This window comes from Vulpes vulpes, chromosome 10 (assembly GCF_048418805.1).
Source record: "Vulpes vulpes isolate BD-2025 chromosome 10, VulVul3, whole genome shotgun sequence".
NCBI classification, from domain to species: domain Eukaryota; kingdom Metazoa; phylum Chordata; class Mammalia; order Carnivora; family Canidae; genus Vulpes; species Vulpes vulpes.
Genome location: NC_132789.1, coordinates 76,392,052 through 76,416,562, shown reverse-complemented (window position 1 = coordinate 76,416,562; position 24,511 = coordinate 76,392,052). Strand labels below are relative to the sequence as shown.

General features: G+C 36.1%; 1 protein-coding gene across 26 annotated transcripts in view; it reads left to right on the top strand.

Moving 5' to 3' along the window:
* The window catches only part of ANKS1B (ankyrin repeat and sterile alpha motif domain containing 1B), a 1,023,959-nt gene that overhangs the window by 373,586 nt on the left and 625,862 nt on the right, over positions 1 to 24,511 (top strand). For all 26 annotated transcript variants that reach the window (XR_011994937.1, XR_011994938.1, XR_011994935.1 and 23 more), the window contains exon 10: positions 3,222 to 3,387. Coding sequence is in view for 14 of the 26 variants with exons in the window: in XM_072724641.1 (XP_072580742.1) it covers positions 3,222 to 3,387 (166 nt within the window). In the remaining 12 variants the exon portion in view is untranslated. The remainder of the gene's footprint in view (positions 1 to 3,221; positions 3,388 to 24,511) is intronic.

The window sequence follows — 24,511 nt, the reverse complement described above, 5'->3', positions numbered from 1 at the left end:
TCACAGGTGGAAAGGGGTGGGTTTCAGTGGTAATGTTCTAAACTGATTAGTGGGCATGCATAAATTTTATTATTTTATTCTATCACATACCCATCCTTTTATGAGGGATACTAGTCAGATATTTTGTTGAGTGTGCTTTTTTTTGGACAATATGAAATTTTTGAATAAAAAGGCACAGTTTTGCTATCTTTGTTTCAACATCTTCTTCCCTTGAGGCTTCACTTTCCATAAGGAGACAGCGTACTGTAGACTTTTCCAATTAGAAGTAATGACGCTTTCTTCGGAAGCAGAAGAGGGTGCACTTCACTGTTGTTTAAAATATATTTTTCTTTCCCTTGCACACACCCACATGTCCACATACACATTTACAGAGGGAAGCAATCTGGGAGGATATGCACCAAAATGTTACTATTAGTTATCTGAGCATGCAGCATTTTCATGTGATTTTTTTTCTTTCTTTATATTTTCTAATATTTCTGTTTTAAGCAATATACTTCATTTTTAAGGGGACAGCAAAGTAACTCATCCTGTGTGGTTAAATTTGAGAGTATTTTTCAAGGCCATTTAGTCTTCGTATTTTTTTACAGAGTGTAATTCCAATCTAACCAAATCCATAAAGAATAGATTGTTCTGATTAACAGGTTATTCTGATTTTAGGATAAACTAGGGCTTAAACTAGAGACTTTTTTCAGGATTCTTTTAATCTTATTGTCATAATCCCAATTTTTTTCACTTTTGATATGCAAAACAGTAAGGAATACCTGTAAATAGTAATAATAACCAACCTAAGCAAAGTAATTTATATCTGAACAAAGCATAATTATTTCCCTAACTGGTAGTTAGAATTTGTTAAAAAGGACATTAGAGAATGTTCAGTTGATCAATAAACATTTATTAAGCACCTACTACATGGCAGGACTTGTATTAGATTCTGGGGATAAAGTGGTGAACAAGACAAATTCCAGCCTCATAGAGTTTATAGTCATCTGTTACATCCACTTTACAATGTGTCTTGTAGATAATTTTATCGATAGTTCTTCTGAAAGATTTTCAGTAATGAGGAGTTTCTTCTGTTGCTTTCTAGTGTATTTTTCAGCTATTGCTACATTAGTATATTTTTATTTAGAAGACAACCAATATAATGAATTCATTAAACATTGGTTTTTGTTTTTGTTTTTGTTTTGCATTGATTCAAATTCGCCCTTTTTGACTTATAAACATTGGTCTTTGTTCTGTCTTTAAGAATTTGGAGTAAATCTACCACAGCAGCTTTTCCTCTTTCCCTGCTTCATGGGACAGCTCTTTAGGGATAGCCATTCAAATATATTGAGAAAACTGTTATGTTGCTGTAAGGCTTCTCCAGGTTAGAACACTACAGGTCCTTTCATCATTTCATCTGTGACATGGTTTTTAAATCATATGCCATCTTGATTGCTTTTCTTTGGATGCTTTCTCCTTTGTCATCCTTTGTTGTTAAAAATAAATTACTCCCAATTTTCCTGCTTTCAATAGGGTAGAGTGAACCTAATTGATTCTTTGATGTGTGAGGGTCCGGTATGGTCTGAAAGCAATTACAATGACCTTGAATACTTACTCTACAGTACTGTAAATATCACTATAGATAAACTAGGAGCTCATACTAAATCTTTATTGACCCTTGGACATATCTTGGAAGATTTTTTGAAAAGAGTTTATTTTTTTATTTGTCTTTTTCTTTGGTAGTGAATTATGCTTTGTAAAGGTAAAAAAATACCAAAAGGAATGATTAATTGTGAAAGTCATTATGCAGATATGTTTATCTTCCCTAATAATCTATGGACTTTCTGAGGACAAGGATTATATCTTTTTTTTAAGATTTTATTTATTTATTCATGAGAGAGACAGAGAGAAGGTAGAGACATAGAAAGGGGGAGAAGCAGGAGCCCAATGTGGGACTTGATCCCAAGACCCCAGGGTCACTCCTGGAGCCGAAGGCAGATGCTCAACCAGAGTTACCCAGGCATCCCATAAGGATTATATCTTTCTAGTGTTTAAAAATCTCTAGCACTTAGCATAGTCCTAAGTATATATGATAGGTGCCCAATAAATATTTGTTGACCAATTAATGCCTTGTATAAGAAATTAAGATCTTGTGAAGTAAAATGAATCCTTACTTTTAGAATATATCAAAGAATCAGTAGTATTGACTTGAACCTTAATTTTATCCTAACCTGGAAAGAGAAACCTTAGTATATTAGTTAGCAGTGTTCCCCCCACAAAATACTAGTGTGTTATGTGGAAATACTTTTACCTCTAAATGACAAAAACAAAACAAAATGTTAGCAATGGCTCAAACAATTAAGAACATTTGTACTTAAAAAGCCTAGTTGGGGCGCCCTGGTGGCTCAGTGGGTTAAGTGTCTGCCTTCAGCTCAGGTCATGGTCTCAGAGTCCTGTGATCCAGGGAGCCCCAACTCAGGCTAACGGCTCAGTGCAGAGTCTGCTTCTTGTTCTCCCTCTGCCTCTCCCCTTGCTCATGCTCTCTCTCTAAAATAAATAAATAAAATCTTAAAAAAAAAAAGTCTGGAGTAACTAGTCCTGGGGTTCTCTCAGTAACTCAGTAACATCATCAAGGTCCCAGGTTCTTTTCATTGCTCTGTTGCCATTATTAGCCTATTACCCTTTTGATCTTAATCTTATTGCCTTAAGTTAACAAACATGCCCATCCTACCTCCAGATATCAAGACTGCACCCAGAGAGAGGAACCTGAGGATGGCGAATCTGTATAAGAGCCTTATTGCGTTTCTTTTCTCTGGAGACAAATATTTTCCCAGAAGCCTCTCTTCAATCCAACTGGCCAAAATTGAGTCATATGGCTCTGGCTATCTCTAGGAAGCAGACAAGGGAGTAGAGTCTTGGGAATGACTGTTGATTAGCTAAACAGCAGTTTATGACACAACTAGAAAATCATCATATACTGCAAAAAGAGATCATGACAAGAGATCATGAACTTTACTACATCTGTGATAGATTCAGGGGAACCAAACTGTCAGGACCATTCCAAAAAGATCAGTGATGATATTGGGTTATATGATGGCATAACTTATTCAAACAGATGAATCAGCACCTCTTAATCACTTTTGGAAGAACTGATGAATCTGATTATCTTTTCTAGTTTTTATAAATCAAACAAGCTGTGTCTTTATCACAAAGCTATTTTTATTTTTTCTCCTTCCTTTCAGGAGTCCTATCCAAAGAAGAGGAATTACACTATGGAAATTGTACCATCTGCTTCTCTGGATACATTTCCTTCAGAAAATGAGAACTTTCTATGTGATCTCACGGACATAGCTGTTACAAAAAAACCTTGCTCCTTAGAAATTGCAAGGGCCCCTTCTCCAAGAACTGGTAATATTTCTTTTTTGTTTGTTTGTTTAATTTTTAAATTTAAAAAAATTTTTAGAACTGGTAATATTTCTTAAAATTGGACCAATTTAATATGCATGCTTGTATATGTGAAGATATATGATTAATATTTTGATTTTCCACAATATTTTGAACATGAAAGTACTTCAGTATAGTCAAACTTACCATTTTTTGCATTTTGAAGTGAGTCCAGGTAGGTCAGAGTTTTTGAGATAGCATCTCTTAACTTCTTGACAAGAGCTCTCAAGGAGTGATGCTACCCTGGTGAAGGTACTTTGAAACCTTGCAATAGTGAAAAACCTCTAGGTCAAACACAAAACCTGAGGTCCTTTTAAAAATAAAACCTTGGGGTCCCTTAGAACTTAATGGCAGATTTGGTAGCAAGGTCTTTTAATGTATTTTTCTGTATCCTGCTTGCAGATTATTGAGATGTACTCAGGTACTTTGTATATTTTATGCCTTTTATGGTATTTTCAGATCTACAATTTTATTTGCATTATAAATTAGTGCACAGGGCAAGTAAATATTATGCACATTTTACTGATAAGGAAATTGGAGCTAAGTGTCTTATTTAAAATCAGTACATGAGGAGGCCTTTCTTGAACATAAGTGTTTGACTATCACCATATTTGCTTTCCGTTACTTCACCACTGCATCTAAGGAAGAATGCAGGATAGTAACATGAAATCTAATGATGGAGGAACCTTTCAAGTGGGTTGTCAACATATTCAGTGCTGCAAAGGAGTTATAAGAGAAACCCTAAAGAGGCATTTTAGGTTTGATAACCCAATTGCTGCTTAATTTTGAAAAGTAAGTTTTAAAAGTGTTGAGATAAAACCAGATTTCTGGAAGTTAATAGTATGATACTGGAAAATGGGAGTGGAAGGTACATGTTACCCTTTAGAGAAGATTAGAAGAAGACATATGATAGTAATATGAGAAGAAAGAGATACAAGGGAGAAATAGCTAGTTTATTTTGGGATAAGTACGCCTTGGCCAAGTTTAGAGGTTAAAGGAATTTGCTGGTGGAGACCAAGAGATAAAAGATAAAAAATAACAAGAAAGAATAGAATGAGTGGGGAAGACTGAAGGAGACTAACAAAACACAGATATTGCTTCTCCCAGAGAGAGGAGAAGATAGAGCATGGTTATGAATATAGAGAAATTCTGAAATATGTTATTCCAAATGGATTAAATTCCTTGGTTAAGAGAAAAAGCTAGTGGCTGAAAAGAAGGGGTAGATCTTGAAGGTTAAAGTAAAATTCAAAAATGCCACTTTAGATAATAAGCTGAGAAATTTTATAGTAGTGGACAAATAGGTTTTTGAGCAGCATTGAGGAGAGAGTGTTGTATGGATCATAAGCATGCAGGAGGAAAATTTTTGGGATAAGGTAATAGCATAATAGAGAAAATACTTAAAATTCATTGAGCATTTACTAAGTGCCAGATGCTGTTCTGAGTGCTTTATATCCCTTATTTAATATAATTCTTATGATACTATAGGGTGAGAATATCATTATTATCACTTTACAGATGAAGAAACCATGACACTGAAATATTAGGTAACCTCCCACAGTTCTGTGTTAATAAGGGATAGACTTGCACTTGGGTTGTCTTTACCCTTAAATTAAAATACTCTGTTATGCTGAATTATATGTAGGGATGAAGTATAGTTGAAATCATGAACCACATGCCAAAATTCTCAAGAGACGTGAAGGTATGACTGGAAGTCCACATATGGTAGCAATAACACCAGAAAAAGAATGTTATAATAGGATTGCATCATCTTCAGAAGAGCAGCAGATTTGGGATAAAGACAGAATAGTGGGTGATGAGAAGCAGTCACGGAGCGTGAAGACAGTGCTGATCCCCAGCTACAGCAGTTGGTAGAAATGAAAACTCTTCCATGGGAGGGGTAACCAGGAAATGCTGGGCAAGTCAGGGGGAAAGCTTGGTTTATACAGAAAAATGGAAGGCGTGAATGAAAATGTAAAAGAGCTTTAATTAGGGCATAGGGAAGAGGGGTGTGTTGGAGGTGGTGGAGGCAGTAATGAAAGAGTCAAGGAACATAGCTGTTTATTCATTGAACAGTCAAAAGCTAATTGAGTTCCTTCATGTGCCAGGCAGTGTTCTGTATGCTGAAGATATAGGGATGAAAAAGACACCCATCAAGGTAACAAGGCTGATTAGGCTTCTCCTGCTGACAAATAAATATTCTGGCTGAAAATACAGAGTAGAAATACTTCTGAAAAGCATTAAAAAGGTGATAGGAAAATTATATAAGTTGAATAACATTTGAATTAGGAACCTTTTATTTATTTATTTATTTATTATTTATTTATTTATTTTTTCCTGCACCATTTTATTTTATTTTTTTAATAAATTATTTTTTTATTGGTGTTCAATTTACCAACATAAAGAATAACACCCAGTGCTCATCCCGTCAAGTGCCCCCCTCAATGCCCGTCACCCATTCATCCCCACCCCCCGTCCTCCTCCCCTTCCACCACCCCTAGTTTGTTTCCCAGAGTTAGGAGTCTTTATGTTCTGTCTCCCTTTCTGATATTTCCCACACATTTCTTCTCCCTTCCTTTATATTCCCTTTCACTATTATTTATATTCCCCAAATGAATGAGAACATACACTGTTTGTCCTTCTCCGATTGACTTACTTCACTCAGCATAATACCCTCCAGTTCTATCCACGTTGAAGCAAATGGTGGGTATTTGTCGTTTCTAATGGCTGAGTAATATTCCATTGTATACATAAACCACATCTTCTTTATAGGAACCTTTTTGGAGTCAGTAGATTAGTAAAATATAATCAAGCCAAACATTGGTGAAGGTAGGAAGTTGGTGGATTACTAAAGACTTTTGTCCTGAGAGAACTTTCTGAATCTCCTATTGAACTCTGGTGCTTAAGGCCTCATAAACCTTAAGGTTTATGTACAGAAAATAAAAATCTCTGTGCGACTTTAATAGGAAATTCTTCCTCCATAGAGCTGGAACTCCAGGAACTCACTTCACAGTAATTAGAAATAATTCTGCCCCATAACACCCACCCAAGGAAAGGTGATTTGTCATGAGAAGAAGGAAGGAAATTCCTGAGGTATTACTACCACAAACTGGTCCTCACACAGATTTGTACCCAAAATTTCTGTCACTTAAATGGTACAAAAAATGTTAATCCAAGAACTTAGTTTAAAGTAATACCCTCAGGGATCAATCAAGCAGAAACAAATGTAATTCCTCTTGAGAAGAAAATACTGTTTTTCTAGGGCCCAAATAATCTCTATAAATACTTTTCTGATTAAAATTATTTGCAGTGTATAACAGGTCTATAAGGAAAGAAACTCTGAAATCAGAATCACAGGAACAAGAAAGAACAGATCCACACATGAAAAGACTTCAAATATTGGAATTATCAGAGGGAGGCTAAAACATGATGGTGCTATTATAAACACACACATACATACAGAGAAAAACTACCTCAAATTTAAAACACAGTAGATAAGTAGAATGGCAGATTAAATTCAACTGAACAGAGATTTAGTGAGCTGGAAAATTAGGGCAGAAGAAGTTTAACAGGATGTTGCATGGAGAGACAAAAACGAAAAACATGAAAGTGAAGCTAAGAGACTTGGAGGATATACTGAGAAATTCTTAAATGTCTATTTAAAGCTTCAGAAGGAGAGGAGCAAGAGAATGAGGCAACAGTAATATATTTGAGGAGCTAATTTTCCAAAAGGCAAAAGGCTTGTTCTTGCAGTCACGTGGAGGTTGACAAATGAATAGCTAATTCTAAGAGTATAATAAATGTTAAGGCAATATTATACAAAGTGCTTTGGGAATAGAAAAAAAAAGGAACATTTAATGTCACCTGGGAGCTTGGGAAGGACTTCCTGATTGAGATTATCTGTGTCCATTATCTATTGCTATTTAACAAGCCACCTCAAAATTTACTGTCCTAGAGAAACATCAGTCATTTAGTTTGTTCACAGATCTGCAAGTTTGGCCAAGTTCATTGGACAGGGACAGCCAGTCTGTGCCACTTGGCATGAGCCAAGGCTGCTCAACTAGGGGAGAAAGGACCCATTTTCAAGATGGCCGATTACATGGCTGGTGAGTTGGTGATAGCTCAGAGGTTGGCTGGGCTTATGACCTCGAGACCATTTTTTCTCTCCATGGACTGCTTGGGTTTCCTCCTGACATACTAGACTGTGAAAGCAAGCATCTGAAAAGAACCAGCGGAAGCTGTATCATTTTTATTATCTAGCCTTAGAAGTCACAGACCATACTTCTACTATAGTTCCATGTCTACTCAGATTCAAGGGGGGATACCATGAGCCCCACTTCCTACTGGAAGGAGTGTCACAGTTACTTTGTAAGAAAATATGGGAGATACCTTTGCTGCCATTTTTGGAAGAGACAGTCTTCCACTGTCTGCCCGTTGGGCACAATAATTTATATTCTTTTCCTATTCCTTTTCCTAAAATTATGCTTGTTTTCTTCTTCAGGACTTCCAATCATCAGCCTATTAAAGCATGAGCTCCAAGTTTAGGTTCAGGTGTGCATGAATTTCCCTGGGGTAGTTCTGATGGTGCAGATTCTTGACTGCCTTTGCTCTTGGCAGTGATGACCTAGAACTACACAAATTATCAGCTTCTTCTCCCACGCACCCAACATATAATAGTGAGTCAGGCGTGGAGAACCACAGCTGCCATGCCCATTTCCCCACAGGGAAAACAAGGCACATGGTGGCCACTACTAGCCTTTGACAATTCTGAATGTAACCACGTACAGCTCCTTGATTAGGATTCAGTCTTATGGCCTAGGAATTATTCTCTGTGGCACTTGGTCCAACTGTCTACATCATTATTTTCCATAAAAAAGTAGCCTGTGTTTATAGCTGAGTATCCTTCTTTCTTGCTTTCTGTCTGTTAAAGATTAGGAGTCAAAAGAGCTCTTTCCAATTTATGTTTCTGTTCTTCCAGTTCAGGCTGATATAACTTCTTTTAAAGCTTTGTGAACTTTTTGTGTTCCAATTAATATTCCACTCCATTAGACAAAAGCTTATGTTTCAGATAAGCTCCTCTCTGCTTTGGGCTCCTTTTGAGACTTCTGTGAGATAATGCCCTTGAGATTCTTAGGAACCCTATTGTTCAACAGGGAGAATCTGTGACTCATGCCCTTAAAAAAATGCTTTGAGGGTCTTTTGTCTGGCTTTTTTTGGAAGTGAGATTCCATACAGTACCACCAGAGAGCTTCCTTAGACCTCGACAAATGATGTTGTATCCCACACAGATTTGGTCATTGGCCTTCTTCATTTGAAAATTGTGTGCCATTTGGAGCAGCTGCAAATAAGAAATGGTTTTGTTTTTACACCCAGAAATGCCTGGCTCCTTTGTGTTTATTTGGTAGGTCATTCTTCACTTCTCTCTTGGCTCGCATATTACCATAGGCAGCCAGATGAAGCTGGGTTGCTCTTTAAATATTCTTGGAAACATCCTTAGATCATAGAGTTCATGTGGTTCATTTTCTATTTTCTGTGTTACTGCAGATGTCAATGTTGCCAAACTTTACACTGCTACAACACAAATGACTCCTTGCTTTTTAGCTCCTGATTGCATTTGCTCTCCTTTAAGCCTTTACCAACAGCTTTCTCATGGTTCTGTGGGCTTACAAGAATCCTCTCCTTGACCCTGATGGCTTCCACAGTCACTCACCCTGAGACCCTTCCAGCTTCTGTCTGTTGCCCAGTCACAAAGCTCATGCCACATGTTTTAGATTTTTGTTATGGCAACACCCCATTTCCAAATATCAGAATCTATTCTGGTCACTGATGAGTGCATAACAAACTACCTTCATACTTAGTGAGTTTCAAAAAAAATAGTCATTTATTTTGTTTATAAATCCGTAATTTGAGGAGACCTATTTGTGGGGCCAGCTTCTTTCTGCCTCAAGTGATACCACCTAGGACAGCTTCAAGGAGATGCGGAAGGATCCCATTCTCAATATTGATTCTTATTCATGTGGCTGGCATGGCCTACTTAGACTTCCTCATGGTAAGTGGCAGTGTTCCAAAAGTAACCATCATAAGAGAAGTGAGGCAGATGCTGTATTTCCTTTTATGACTTAACTCAGAAGGCAACATCAGTTCTGTGGTAGTCAAGAGCCTACCTATGTTTGAGTGAAGGAGATTTAATCACCTCTCCCCTTGAGAGAAAGGGTTACTGAAGTCATGTTATAAGAAGATACACTTGTAGCCTCTTTTGGAAAATACAAACTCCCATATATACCTGAGTTGTTTATTGCTGTTATTCTTTTTCAAGTAGGATAAGAGTTAATTTGCATGGATATATGATTTTCCCTCATCGTGTTCAATCACCTAGATTTAGATAAAAGAAGCCAGTTTGCTCTGTTGACCCAGGTTTAATCATAATGATTGGTAAGTCTGCATTTTTTACCATGATTGTGAATTTTGGGGGTGAGGGAGTCCAGAACTTAAATGGAAGAATTTTTCTTTTTAATGATAGGGATGAATACAAGTCAGAGCAGTTTCTGTTCTAATTCGAGATGGAACTTTATCAAGTGAACCCCACAGGATTCCTCTCCATAATCAATCTAGCAGGTGGAAGAGCACATCAATATCACTGTCGTTAGTTTGGATGAGGACGGAATCTGTGTCATTTTCCTTTGTTGATTCCATTAACCTGTAGGTTTTGCATGGATCCAATTCCTTCCAGGTTTCACTCTTCTATGCCTGGTCCCTTGTGACTCATACCTAGCTTTGCCTTTTCCCCTCAGGGCCAACTAACTAAGCTAATGAATTCAGTTACTGACCTCTGTGGAGTCTACTCATGTTTTCCCTTTGTTACCAAGTCCTTTACTGACTAAAGGTAGGACTTCCTGATGTGGAGACATCTCTTGGTGTACATGAGTCTTTTAGAAGCCCTCGAATTAAACTGGGTAGACAGCTACCTTACAGTTCCTCATCCACTCAACAAACACTTATGGGGTACTCATGGTATTTTGGGCATTGTGCTAAATGTTGCTGAAGAACCAGTGAAAGTCCTGATGTTTAGAAGCTTAGAATGTGTTAAAATTAAGGGTCATAAGTGCAATGAGAGAGGTGAGCATAAGGTCTTCTAGGAGGGTAGAAGGGGAAAGACTGAGTGAAAGCTTACTGGAGGGGGTACTGCCCGACCTGAGCCTCAAAGAAAGAGAATTAGATACATGAACGGAAAGTATATGGTGTGTGGGTGAATGAGAGATGTGCGCACGGATCCAGAGGCATGGAAGAGCACAGTGCGTTCAGAGATATGACCAATGGTTAAGGCAGAGAATACTACTAAAGAAAGATGCATAAAAGAACAAGAGATGACATGCAGAAGTTTGGATTTCACCTGACACTTTAAGCAGGGATATCCATGATGTTATGGATATTTGTTTTTAGAACAGTCTCTCTGGAAGCAATATGAAGAATACATTGGACAGAGATAGGACTTGAGACAGGAAGATTAGTTAGCAGATCAGTGTTCAGTCTCAGCCAAAAGAGGGAGAGAGAGAGAGAGAGATGATGGGCAGTACAACGACAAGGCAGCAAGGAGAGGAAGGAGGAACAAAGAGGAGGGATATGAAGTATGGAGGTTATCCCTTCTTCCTTTGAAAATTCTGCCATCTAGAAAATAAGTAGCCAAGGAAGCTAAATAATCATATTCTAGGGGAGTGCATCTTATAGTTTTTGGTTAACTGTGCTGATTACATGGCTTCAGTTTATAGATAAATTGAGGATTTCTATACATACAGGAATTGCACTCGGAAGCTTTCCTGAAGAGACTGAGAGATGGAGGGATGACTAGGTCTTTAAAGAGATTGTAATGTGTTGAATCAGGCCCTGCCTCTCCTTTTTGGGCTTTTAATCACTAGTACATCAGAATGTAACCTTACTTGGAGAATTTGGAGATAGAGTCTATAGAAGTAATGGAGTTAAAATGAAGTCATTAGGTGGGCCCTCATCCAGCATGACTAGTGTCCTTATAAGAAGGAGGAAATTTAGATACAGAGAGAGAATGCAGAGGAAAGATGATGTGAAGAGACAGAGGAAGAAGATGGCCATGCACAAATCAGAGAGGCTCAGAATAGATCCTTTCCTCATGGCCCCAGAAGAAACCAACCTTGATTCCAGATATCTCTCCTCCAGACTGTGAGACAATACATTTCATTGTTTAGGACACCCAGATTGTAGTGCTTTGTTGCAACATCCCTAAGGAGTGATTGCAGGGACTATAACTGAGGGCACACATTCGATCATAGAAGGGAGGATCCTGAGCCTCTGAGGCCAGACACTGCCTGTTCTGCTCATTTCAGAGGCTCTGCACTTGAGGAACTTGATTGTGACTGACAATGTCATTCATGGATACAGAATATGCACTTTCACAGAAAATCACAGTTAAGTATGCAAATTAGTTCCCTGTCTGTGGTCTTTTCTATTTATTAACCAGCTAAGCCAGTACCAAGTAGATCTCATCCAAAATAAAAAAAATCTATCACGTTCACTGGTTTAATTTAAATATGAAAGCAACTTATTAGTAAACCTATATTTAACAAGATTTTACAGTTCAGCCAGCAAATGAATGATATTCTTTGCAAGAAGCATCTTATTTACTAATGCCTCAAAGACTGCATATTTCATATGAAATAACAAATGCTCTTGAACTAGGTGCATTAAAGATCACAGAAGCCCAGTCCTTGCTTGGTGAATTTGCTAAGATTCGTGCTCATGCAGCCAAGATTGAATCACGTTTGTTTCCCTTACTGCAACAAGCAAAGGATCTTACATAGTCACAGTGGGAACTCAATTGCATAAATGAATGAATAATTAAGTGAGTGAATGAATGAATGACTATTCTCTTTAAGGGAAAATGGCTGTAATGGCAGAAAAAGCCTCTATGAAATAGTCAGATGCCATCAAAGACAATGTTTTCTTATCCGCCTTTCATTTAATTTTAACCATCACAGGGGAATTTTTCCATTTTATGGTAACTAGGCAACCTGTTATTTTGAATCCCTTAGTGCAGGCTTTGCACACGTTGGATGCTCAATAAATCCATCTTGATTAATGAGCAATTTATAACAACACCAGTGAAGACTGTTTCCAATCCTGTTGGAAGAGAATAGATGATCTCCGATAAAAAGGACACAGTCAGTAGTTTCATGCCAGGATAGTGTGGGTCATGCTTCCTTCCATTCAATTTGCTAATGTGCTTACTGGACTGTGATCACCCTGAAATGAAGATGTCCTTCCCGTGAAGAATCCTCCACAACCCACGACACTCCCCCAACATCCTGAAATAGGTAGTAGTGTGAGAGTGAGTCCGTAACTTATTTATACCAAAATATATATTTTTTGAAATAGTGTGGAGCTGCCTTCATTCTAATGCCAAAATTTTGAAATTAAAATAATTCAGACTGGACTAGGGCTAATGTTTATCTTTGCTAAGCAAGTGGGTAGTGTCAACATGATTTCTGTGGGTATGTTTAACTCATTTAGGAGAGCAAACTATATTTAAGCCCCTTGGAAGCCTTCTTTTACATACAAATACTGGCCTTGCTGATAAGAACCATTTTTATCAAACAGCAATTATTTATTTGGCATTTGCTCTGTGTTCAGTACTGTCTTAGTCATTTATTAAAGTGGTAAGTTGTAAATTTGTAACCCAGTTGTTGGTCTATAGAGGGGCCAAAGAGAGAAAACTAGGGCAGCAGTACCTGCAGAGAAATCCTGGTAAATTAACTGCTTCCTTCATCCATATGGGACAGCTTACCAATTTGAAAATATAATCATCTCAGTTTGCTCAAATTCATGGAAGTTGGCTATATTTGGAAACCAGCATCCTAAACAAAAAGAAAATTATGCTTTTTCCATCAAGTCAATTTTATCTGTACTATGTATGAATAACATGAACTGTAGAATAATAAGATATCTAAACATACAATAAACTCTTATTAAGTGATGATGTTGGAGGTGGGCATTGGCTTTTTATGATGTCATCTGTGGCCTCCTGTAGGACGTTAGAATATATATACAAAGGGGGTAAACATTCATTAATTCATACATTCATGCCCACTGGGGTACCTCGGTGGCTCAGTTGGATAAGTATCGGACTCTTGATTTTGGTTTAGCTGATGATTTCAGGATCATGGATCGAGCCCCAAGTCAAGCTCCATGCTAGGCGTGGAGCCTGCTTAGGATTCTCTCTCTTCCTCTTCCTCCACCCCTACCCCCTCAGAAAAACATAAATTAAAAAATAAATTAATAAAAATAAGAAATAAATTAATGCTCACCACAGTCAAGTGAGGTCTCCACACTGTGTCACATTCCACTCACTCTACTGTACTCTCCTCAAACCGCAGATACTTTTTCATGCCTTGTGTCTCACTCTTAGCAAATGGCCTCATATTCTAATTAGTAGAGACTGAGCTGTGTTGACGTTCTCTACCAAGTCTACAAGGTGCCCCTGCACCCTCCTCTTTCCCGGACTTCCTGTTAGAGTGGAGGAGTTTTCCTTCTAACACGTCTACGTGCCTGTGGCTTCTCACCAGTGTGACCTTTTCGGTCATTTACTCACCCCCCTGATTTTTTTTTTTAATTTTTTTTAAACCCCCCTGATTTTTAATTGTCCTTCCACTGGATTGTACATATTAATATTGAAATCTGCATAAGCCTATTTCATATGATAAACAGTAACAACGAACACTGAAAACAATAAATAACAACAAAAAAGCCCCCTGATTTCCCTTGACTCCTCAGCTTCTCTCCATCCCTCTGTATTCTCAGGACATTAATTGTTTTCCTTTTCTTCCATGCCATGCTACTTTTTTGGGTTCCCATTCCTCACAGCTTTCTCCAAATATACTTTCTAAAGGTACCAATGACCTTAAGATCACAAAATTGAGTGGACGTGTCTCAGCAGCATTCCACAGGATAGTGACACCTCCATCTTGACACCTTTTCTTTTCTCTGCTGTCTAAAGGCAGCTCTCATCTTATTTCACTGTTCCCTCTCCATGTTGACCACTGTCATTTTTCTGGATTGCTTTAAACGTTAAGAGTTTCTCAGTTTCAGACAAAGTCCTCCCTATTCTTTATACTTTTTTTCCTCTTCCTAAGTCATTCTATCCATAGTATGACAACATGCTGAAGACTCCCAAATTTTCCCTCCAGGCCATACCACTTCTCCCAACTTTTGCCTCATCCATGTTCCTGTCCATCCATCTATCCATCCATCTATCCATCCATCCATCCATCCATCCATCCATCCATCCACCCACTGAATATCTCCACCTATATGTCTCAAAGGTGCCTTCACCATAACCTAGCCAAGGCTAAACTCATATCTTTCTCTCCAAACTTGTTTTTCATGTAGGGTTCCTTATCTTAGTAAGTGTTTTAATCATTCATCTGATTGCAGAAACCTGGCTGTCATTCTTGCCATCTCTGTTTCCATCAGCTCTTATATTCAATCAGTCATCAGGTCTTGGAATTTTTAACAGCCATCAATGTTAGGATGAAATTAACTTTATAACTTACTCTCTATCCCTAATTAAACCTCTAATGTCCCTGTTTCTCTACTATTACTAACCACAACTTAGAGATTATTTTAATAATAAAGTATTGTCTTATTTTCCTTCCTCGAATTTATTATTTACGTTTCAGCCAAAATAGCCTCTGAAATCACAAATCTGATTGCATCACTCCTCTGGCTAAAACCTTTTAGTGTCTTGTCATTGTTCTTAGAAAAATGACCCAAATCCCTAATAAGGTTCAAAATGCCCTGAATGATGTACCATTCTCTCTCTCTCTCTTTCTTTTTTCTTTTTTTTTTTTTTTTCATTTTTAGCCTCATCTTTCACGAATTTCCACCTTCCCAAACTGGCCATCTTTAGTTCCTTTTAGTTCTTTAATGGGGGCAAGTGCCTTCCTACCTGTGGGCTTCACGTGCCTGAACCAAGTTTTGCTCCTACTGTCCCTTATCCTTCTCTTTCCCCCAAGTAGACAACATATATTCCTCCTCAGGGAAAATTCCTTTGTGGGTGCCCACACACACCCATGCCTCAGACTAAGTATATGGATGCCTCTGTTTTCTTCTCTTTAGCACCTTCTAATTTTACTTTCTATAGTCCGTACTTTGATTGCAATTACACAGTTATTTTGAGGTTATTCTAATATGTTTCAGTTGTTTCTCCAATAAAGTTCAAAATCTTGCCTGTCTGTTTACCCTTGCAATCAGAGCTTCTAGCAAAATCATTGCCACGTAAAAGATACTTAATATAAATATTAATGAAAAAATAATAGCTAATGTTATTGAATACTTACCTGTGTGTCTTAATTCATTTAATCTTAAACTGTACATGAAGTAGCTATTCTTTCCCATTTTACAGATAAGGGAAGCAAGCCACAAAAAGTTTAGAGCTTGCTAGAAAATGGCAGGTCTGGAATTTGAATACAGGATATTCAGCTCTGGAGACCAAATTCTTAACCACATTCACAGTTCATGGATTAATTACTTAATTACTTAATCATGATATTTTGATATTCTTTTGAATTTGCCAGGATAAATCTTGAATTTTTCCTTCCAAACAAAATAGGAAGAGTTGGAAACTTGTTTAGTTTTATGATAAGGCTATAGCATGACTATTTGTGAAGTAGTACTAGAGGATGTTCTAATCAATTGAAAATAAGAGGATATTGGAGATAACCAAAAGTTAAAACAAGTGAATAATTAAGTAATAATAATAAATACAAAGAATAGGGGGGCACCTGGGTGGCTCAGTGGTGGAGCATCTGCCTTTGGCCCAGGTCATGATCCTGGGGTCCTGAGATTGAGTCCCTCATCGGGCTCCTCACAGGGAGCCCGCTTCTCCTTCTGTCTATGTCTCTGCCTCTCTGTCTGTGTCTCTCTCATGAATAAATAAATAAAATCTTTAAAAAAATAAATTCAAAGAATAGATTCATCTATAATGTTTTCAAATAATATCTAATTATTCAAATTTTCATAATGACATGTAGTTGCCACTTAATAAAGATCTATTGAATGAATGAATTTATATTTACTATTTGATACAAATTTAGTTGGAAATATTATTGTGTGTATGTGCATGAGAAAAGAAGACCTAAAAGGTATTATATTACTTGTACTATCTCTTGATGCTAAGATGACATGTTATTTGTTTTCTTCTTCATACTTTTTTGTATTGTCCAAATTTTTTGCAGTAAACACATATTGCTTTTATAATTGGAAAATAATTAAAAATAACAGTCATCTGGAAAGTTAAAATAGATCATGTCAAAACAATTCACTTTTATCTAATTAATGTTAAATATGTGGGTGATCTCCCTCTTTGAAGAAAGCTGAATAGGCTAAGGATACATACTATCTCTAAAATACTGAAACTTCTCCTGCAATAAGCCTTCATCTATTAAGGATATAGATTTTGACTTCCATTTTTGCTCATGCTTCAGAATATTTCAATTTAGATTATCTTGTTTGGTGTACTGGTTGAACACTTGACAAGAGTTATTCTCAGTGCTCCTCACAGAAACAAATCATAGCTCATGGGAATTTGCAGTTGTGTAATTACAGTCCATTTTAATAATTAAGTTGTTATTTCGTGGACTCACTCTTATTAATTTTGTTCTGTTTAGCAGCTGCTGCATACAGCACTAAGTTGGAAATAACATTGTACTGAAAATATAATCTTAAAGAAATTTTATATAATGCTTGTGGTCTCATATTTAACCTTTTTTCCTCCCTCCACTGTCTAGACATGTCAGATACATCAACTAGCAATCTCACTAATTCATTTTATATTCTTTTCCATAGATGCTGTATTATTAATGTAATATTACACTAAAACTCCTAGTTCTCTCTTTAGGTACTCCCACACTCTTAATTAAGGTACATTAGCAGTATTAACTAACACCCAACCACAGTCACATTATACATTTAGAAAGTAACAGTTTTACAGTACTGTATTTTATTCTAGATCTTATCCAGTGTATTACATTTTATATTTATATTAGAATACACACATTCAAGAAACTTACAATAGAATGTTTTTTCATTGGTCTCTCAGGTGATTTATGAAAAAATGAAAAGACAAAAATAGCTTATTCTTAGGTATTATTTTTGAGAATTAACAAACTAGGTTTGAGTAGTTGAGAAAAATAGTTAAAAGTATTTTCATTATTTAAACTCCACCAGGAATTACTGCACAAAATATTTCCAGATCTCTCATTTCATCACATTTATCATCATGTTTTCTATTGCAGTTGAGGAAACTAAGTCCAAATAAATGAATAGTTTGTTGAAAGAGATTATAATTCAAAAGCAAACCTGTCATTGAGAAGTCACTGTGACCCTCGGTATATTATCCATAGCTCTTCCTTCAGTGTTCCGTCCTGCTGTTTAGAACTTTTTTTATGAGATCGTTCATTCATTCATTTGTTCCACAGCTATTTATTGAGGACTTACTATTTTCCAGGCCCTTAGGTGTATGAGACACAAAGAAAAAGAAGACATTAGACATAAAGTAATAGGAGAGGTTTTATCTACAATACATTGTGAAATAAAAGCTTAAAGCATTCTAGGTACCTATTAAATCAATAGGGCTCAAAGAGACCATTACTGCATCCAGAATTATATATTTTACTGCCAAACTTGGCTACATTTGTTCTCTGTGGGATATCCTATTCTGCTATTTATGCACAGAACCCAGAGAAAGAACTGTAGGTGCCATTTAATCACATAGGTTTTTCTATGCCTTTCATTTCTTATAGAACCATTGAAATCATTACTGAATAGTCATCTAGTATCTTCTGTGTCTCTTTCCTGTGAATAGAAGAAATGAAAAGAATAATAGAATGCTAAAAACTGTGCTATAAACAGTCAAGAGCAGTGAACCACCTAGCATTTCTTTCCTTAGAAAATGTAAAAGTAAGCAGACATTAAGTCACAGGTAAATATGAGGCTTCTGGATCATCATTTCAACAGAAGCATGCTTTGATTACTCTAACCAAGTGTGGGGAGGAGTGATATGTCTAAATAAAAAACATGAAAAAAAAACATAAAAAAACCCTAAATAAATAAATAAATTCTGAAACATAGCAATACAGAGTCTTTCTGAACCTGTGAACTCATTTTAAGTATCTTTTAATTGTTTCCCTTAGGAAAACCTGTTATATTGGTGTTATTATTTTTTAGCATAGTATAATAATTTTTAATATAGCTGTGAATATAATGCTTATTTGTTCTAATAGTAGCCTTTAAAAATAAGTTTAACATCATAGACTTACATATAACTTATTGTAATAAGCTCTCGTTATAAAATTGAATACTTTTTAAATTTTGTTCAAAAAATATATGAAAAGCAAAATAAATAAAAGTAAAATATTTTCGTGAATCGTACCTATCAGGGTAACTAATTTTAACATTCTGGTTTATTTCTTTTCCATTTTTTTCTTTCTTTTTTTCTGTGAATAGCTTTTGTATAAATGTGAATGAACATCTGGTATATATAGACTTGTATTATTTTGATTTTTTAAAATCAATTATACATTTTTCTGATTATTAAAGTATAACATGACCTGACAACTCAACAAGTCTGTCAGGTTATTTTAAAGTGACCCTTCCCCTGTTATCCAGTGCATCAAAAATCATGATGAGGGATAAAATATAAAGTGAGAAAATTATGAATTCTAGTTGTGCTAAAAAAAAGAAAAGAAAAGAAAATATTTCTATCCTCAATTGGATCAGAAACACAAAATAGAAACTGGAACCTAAATGGCAGCCTTATCTGGTGACTGGGCCCAGAAATGGGCAGGATCCATAAGAAAATTGCATCCTTCAGGGTAATGGAATTTAAAAGGGCCCCCCTTCAAATGGGAGCCAGAGGTCAGGCCTACTGCTAAAAATGTACAGCCAAGGGTGTTAAATTCCCAGACAATAAAAACAAAGAAGATTGAGGTTTATGATCAGAGAGAGTAAGTAAAGTAGGCTAAAAAGCTAGAAAGACAAAGAAACAGTGAATTTTGATTTTTTAAAAATTTTTTTATTTATTTATGATAGTCACACACACAGAGAAAGAGAGGCACAGACATAGGCAGAGGGAGAAGCAGGCTCCATGCACCGGGAGCCCGACGTGGGATTAGATCCCAGGTCTCCAGGATCGCGCCCTGGGCCAAAGGCAGGCGCTAAACCGCTGCGCCACCCAGGGATCCCTGAATTTTGATTTTTTAAATAAATGTTTCTAGTAAAAATTTGAAGAGAAACCAAAAATTAAAAACACAATTTATATATTCTAAACCAGTGCTGGAAAATAAAAGAATAAAGAAGCAAACCAAAACCAGAAAATAGAAAATAATAAAAGACAAAGATGATCATATGGGGTGCAATTTTTAAAAATAGTGCTATATGCTTTATCCAGGAGTCAAACATAAATACAAATGACACAATGGGGTTAAAAAAAGATCAAGTTAAGCCAGTCTAAGAAAGGCATTAAAGCAATATCATCAGTCAAAACATAATTGAAAGTTAAAAACATTAAAACTGATCAAGAGAGCTACTAACATAACAATTAAGGAATCAAACACAGTATAGAAAGAAGTATAAGGTCACACAATTTTTCACGCGTTTTTCACATACTACATTGCCTTGAAATATTAAAAGCCAAAACTGATAGGAGTTCAAAGAAAAACTGAATTCCACAATTTGTGCAAGATTTGAATATACCATATTTCACTGAGAATTTTGAAAAATGAAGAAACATAAGAACATACTATGTTGAATAATACATCAATCATGATTTAATAGACATATCTAGAACTGTGTACACATCAATAGAGAATGAATATATTCTTTTCTCACATATGTAAATTACTTAGAAAAGCCAACTACTTACTAGGTCACAGAGATGGTCAACATATCAGATAATCAAGTCCTGATGTCAGGTTATAACGTAATGAAATTATGAATTAATAATAAATAATAAATCATACTGTATTTGAAAAAGTTTTTTTCTATATTGGGTGGTTTACAAATGACAAATATATGTGTGTAGTTCTGAATTAAAACCTGATACAATGCATAATTTTATAAGGGAAATACTAATAATTTCCCCCATTTTGCCTCACCCAAATGTGCCTACTTCCTAACCTACTTTCGTGTAAACAATGCTGACAGCTCAGTTTATTTCCTTTAGCATACAAGCTAAGAAAAGCATGTATATGTATATACATATGGGTTTCATTTCTTTTTACCAAAATAGAATCATGCCATACCTATTAGTTTGCAACTTTTTTCTTTCATTGTATCCATTCATAGGGATTGTCTTGTCTGTGAGCAAGGTTATCCTTTTTTCTATTGTTAATTAACTGTAGAAACTTGCAGAAAATTCATTTCCCATGCAAGTCGTATGGTGTTAGAAGGCCAGCATGCATAAGTTCCAGTGGACCAAGGAAGGGCTGAGATTTTCCTGAAATTACTGGGGTTTCCCCATTTCCCTCATCTCATCTCCTTTTCCACCTTGCACACAATGACTGAAACAGTAAAGAAAAAAGAAAGAGATTGGAATATGATATACTACAAACTTTATGATAATAGTAATTGTAATTTACTGTGGCAGAGCAAGCTGAGAAAAGATGTTCATTGTCTAAAAAATTTTTTGAAGACCATAAAGTGGAAAATAAGAGGTACAATCAGCAACTGCATAGTAAATTTGATAAGATTATTCTCAACAGTAAAAAGAGAATCAATGAAAATAATTTGCTTAAAATTAGAACTAAATGGGGATCCCTGGGTGGCGCAGCGGTTTGGTGCCTGCCTTTGCCCCAGGGCGCGATCCTGGAGACCCGGGATCGAATCCCACGTCGGGCTCCCGGTGCATGGAGCCTGCTTCTCCCTCTGCCTGTGTCTCTGCCTCTCTCTCTCTCTCTGTGTGACTATCATAAATAAATAAAAAAAAATTAAAAAAAAATTAGAACTAAATGCCTCACAAAACATTTTAAAACATTTTTTAGCAGGATCCAAACTTTAAATTTATGCAATACCTTTGACTTTCCTATTAATGATATTGAGTCAGGGAACTTACTTAACTTGGGTAGACATAATATTGAAACTGAAATTATTTTATTTTTTTTTTAATTTTTATTTATTTATGATAGTCACAGAGAGAGAGAGAGAGGCAGAGACACAGACAGAGGGAGAAGCAGGCTCCATGCACCAGGAGCCCAACGTGGGATTCAATCGTAGGTCTCCAGGATCGCGCCCTGGGCCAAAGGCAGGCGTTAAACCGCTGCGCCACCCAGGGATCCCCTGAAATTATTTTATTTTGAAATTAAATCAATTCTAAAAGCAATGAAACAATTCTGTCAATGTGAATGCAAATACTAAAGGAAAATAATTTTTTGCTACTCAATTCAATTATTTGAAAACTTTTAAGCATGTTTAGAACAACTTTGTTTTTAGTGGAATCTATTTTTCCAACTTTAATTTTACAAAATCTAAATACAGATCATGTATTTCCAATGAAAGTTTACTGCCTGAATTCACATGCTGAAAGTGTAATTATACTCCAGCTTATGAAGGCATAGTATACAAAAAGGAACATAAAATATTTTATTAATAATTTAAATGATAACATCCTGGATAAATTGAGTTAAATGATATATTATTAAAATTAATTTATTTTTACAAATTTTTTACACATGGCTACTAGCAAATTGAAAATTACATATGTAGCTCACATTATATTTCTCTTAGATAATGCTAGTGTAGAGAAATAAAGTAATTCAGTCTTTCCTCTAGCATCATTGATCAAAATTAGGGTTTCTTTAAAATTAGTTTGTAGAAAATTTCTTTTCAGCCTCATAATCTGTTACTGGTACTGCCACTCTAAAAATTTTTAGGATTGTTGTCAAATTTGATAAAACTCTTCTTTCATATCTAAGATATAAGATTTGGAAGAACTTTCCATGTGCTAACTCCTGTACATATCACATTTTTCTGGTACACGAATATTTCTAGGTCACACTCACATCTCAACATCACTCATATTGTAGTAGTGCTCTAAACCTTATGATTACATACTAAGCGAGTTGGCACAAGAGGTGGTAGAGAAAATTTCCAGATGCCATTTTAACATCTGGATTATATGAGGAAGTGACTTAAACCTTGCAAATATGTCCCACTGAACCCAAACTAAATGTATCCCAAACTCATCTTCTCCTTAGTCAGTTTAAAAAAAAAAAAAATGTCTCCAGCCATTTTAATACTACCCCAAACAAGGAGAAGTATGAAGCAAGGAAACTGGAATTGGAAAAAATTTGAAGAGATCTTAACTTATTACAATTAAAATATTTTACTTTTTTATAAAATTTACAAAGACTTTTCCAGGGACCCTCCCAGCATCTTGGGACAGACCCATAAAAGTTTGTGTTACTGAAGTTTAAACTTCGGTCTTTGCCTCTGAGCGTAAACCTTTTGTTTTACAAAAAAGGAAAGCCATATATATTTTTGCACATACTATTTTTCTCATTCAACAGTATTTCAAATGACTTCCTTCAAGTCAGCTGGTATCACTACAATTCATTCTTTTAAAGATTGCAAAATATTGGATGGTATTATGTATCATGATTTATTCCACTTTGGTTGATGAGCCTTCACTTCATTTTGTATTATTTTCCCACTATTAACAAAAGAACAACAAACAAACATCATTGTGCACCTGTCTTACTGGAGGTGCTTTTATTTCTATGATATAAATTTCAGTGGGAATCACATATAAAGATCATACATCCTACTTTCCCTGAGTGTTCCCTTTTATTCTTGTTGACCTGGCATAACTGTTACTAGAGCTCCCTTTCACTGCCAAAAGTGTCCCAGTTGGGATAATAACTGTGTGTATACCCTAGTGAAAGGATGGATATGTATATTTTAATATATTTAATATCACTGGGCACTTTTTATGTGCCATACATTGCTTTAAGCACTTTACATGTATTATCTCATTTAGTTTCCACAAATATCCTATTATTTTTATTTTACAGATAAGGAAACTGAGGCACAGAGAAATTAAGTAACTTACCCAAGTTCACATTTCTAGTAAGTGTGGAGTCATGATTTAAACCCCACAGCCTGGCTCCAGAGTAGGGTGACTAACCAAGCCCCAGGACTGAAGGGGTTCCCAGGATATAGGACTTCCAGGTTTAAAACTGAGAAAGAACCTAGCAAATCAAGGTAAGTTGTCTGTGCCATCAGGAGGCACTGATCTTAATGCTGTTGCTTTCCAAAATGGCTGTATCCATTTCTGTTGCCATCAGTAGTTTGAGAGTAGCTTTTTCCTGCAGGACTGTGGATATTAAGTCTCTAAGATAACTCCCATTTATCCCACCTCCTAGTATCTATGCCCTTGTGTTGCCCCTTTCCCTTGATGTAGACTGGACCTAGTGACTTGCTTCTATTGATTAGAATATGGCAAAAATATTTTAATCACATCCAGGATCAGATTACAAAAAAAGCTCTGGCTTCCATCATGCTAGCTTTCTCTTGCTCTCTGGCTTATTCACTACAATGAATGCGATCGTCCCATTGTGAGCCTCTGTGGAGAGACCCACGTGTCAAGGAACTAAGAGGAGCTTTTAGTCAACAGCCAACATGAAACTAAGGCCCTCAGTCCAACAGCTCTTGAAAATCCAGTACTGCCAACGACCTTGTGAGTGAAGCCAACTGCTCCTAGTCAAACTCAAATGAAACCATAGACCCAGCTGACATCTTAATTGCAGCCATCTGTGTTTTTGTTGGGGGATACTTCTTTCCCTACATATTTAATGTAACAACTGTTATGCCCGATTTTATCTATTTATATACACACACACACATATGCATGCACGTGAACGTACCTTATGGTAACTACAAACAAAAATCTACAATAGGTACCCCAAAAACAAAGAGAAAAAAACCCCAAACATAACACTAAAGAAAACCACCAAACCACAAGGAAAAAGGCCAAGAATCGAAGAAAAGAGAAGAGCTACGAAAACAATGAACA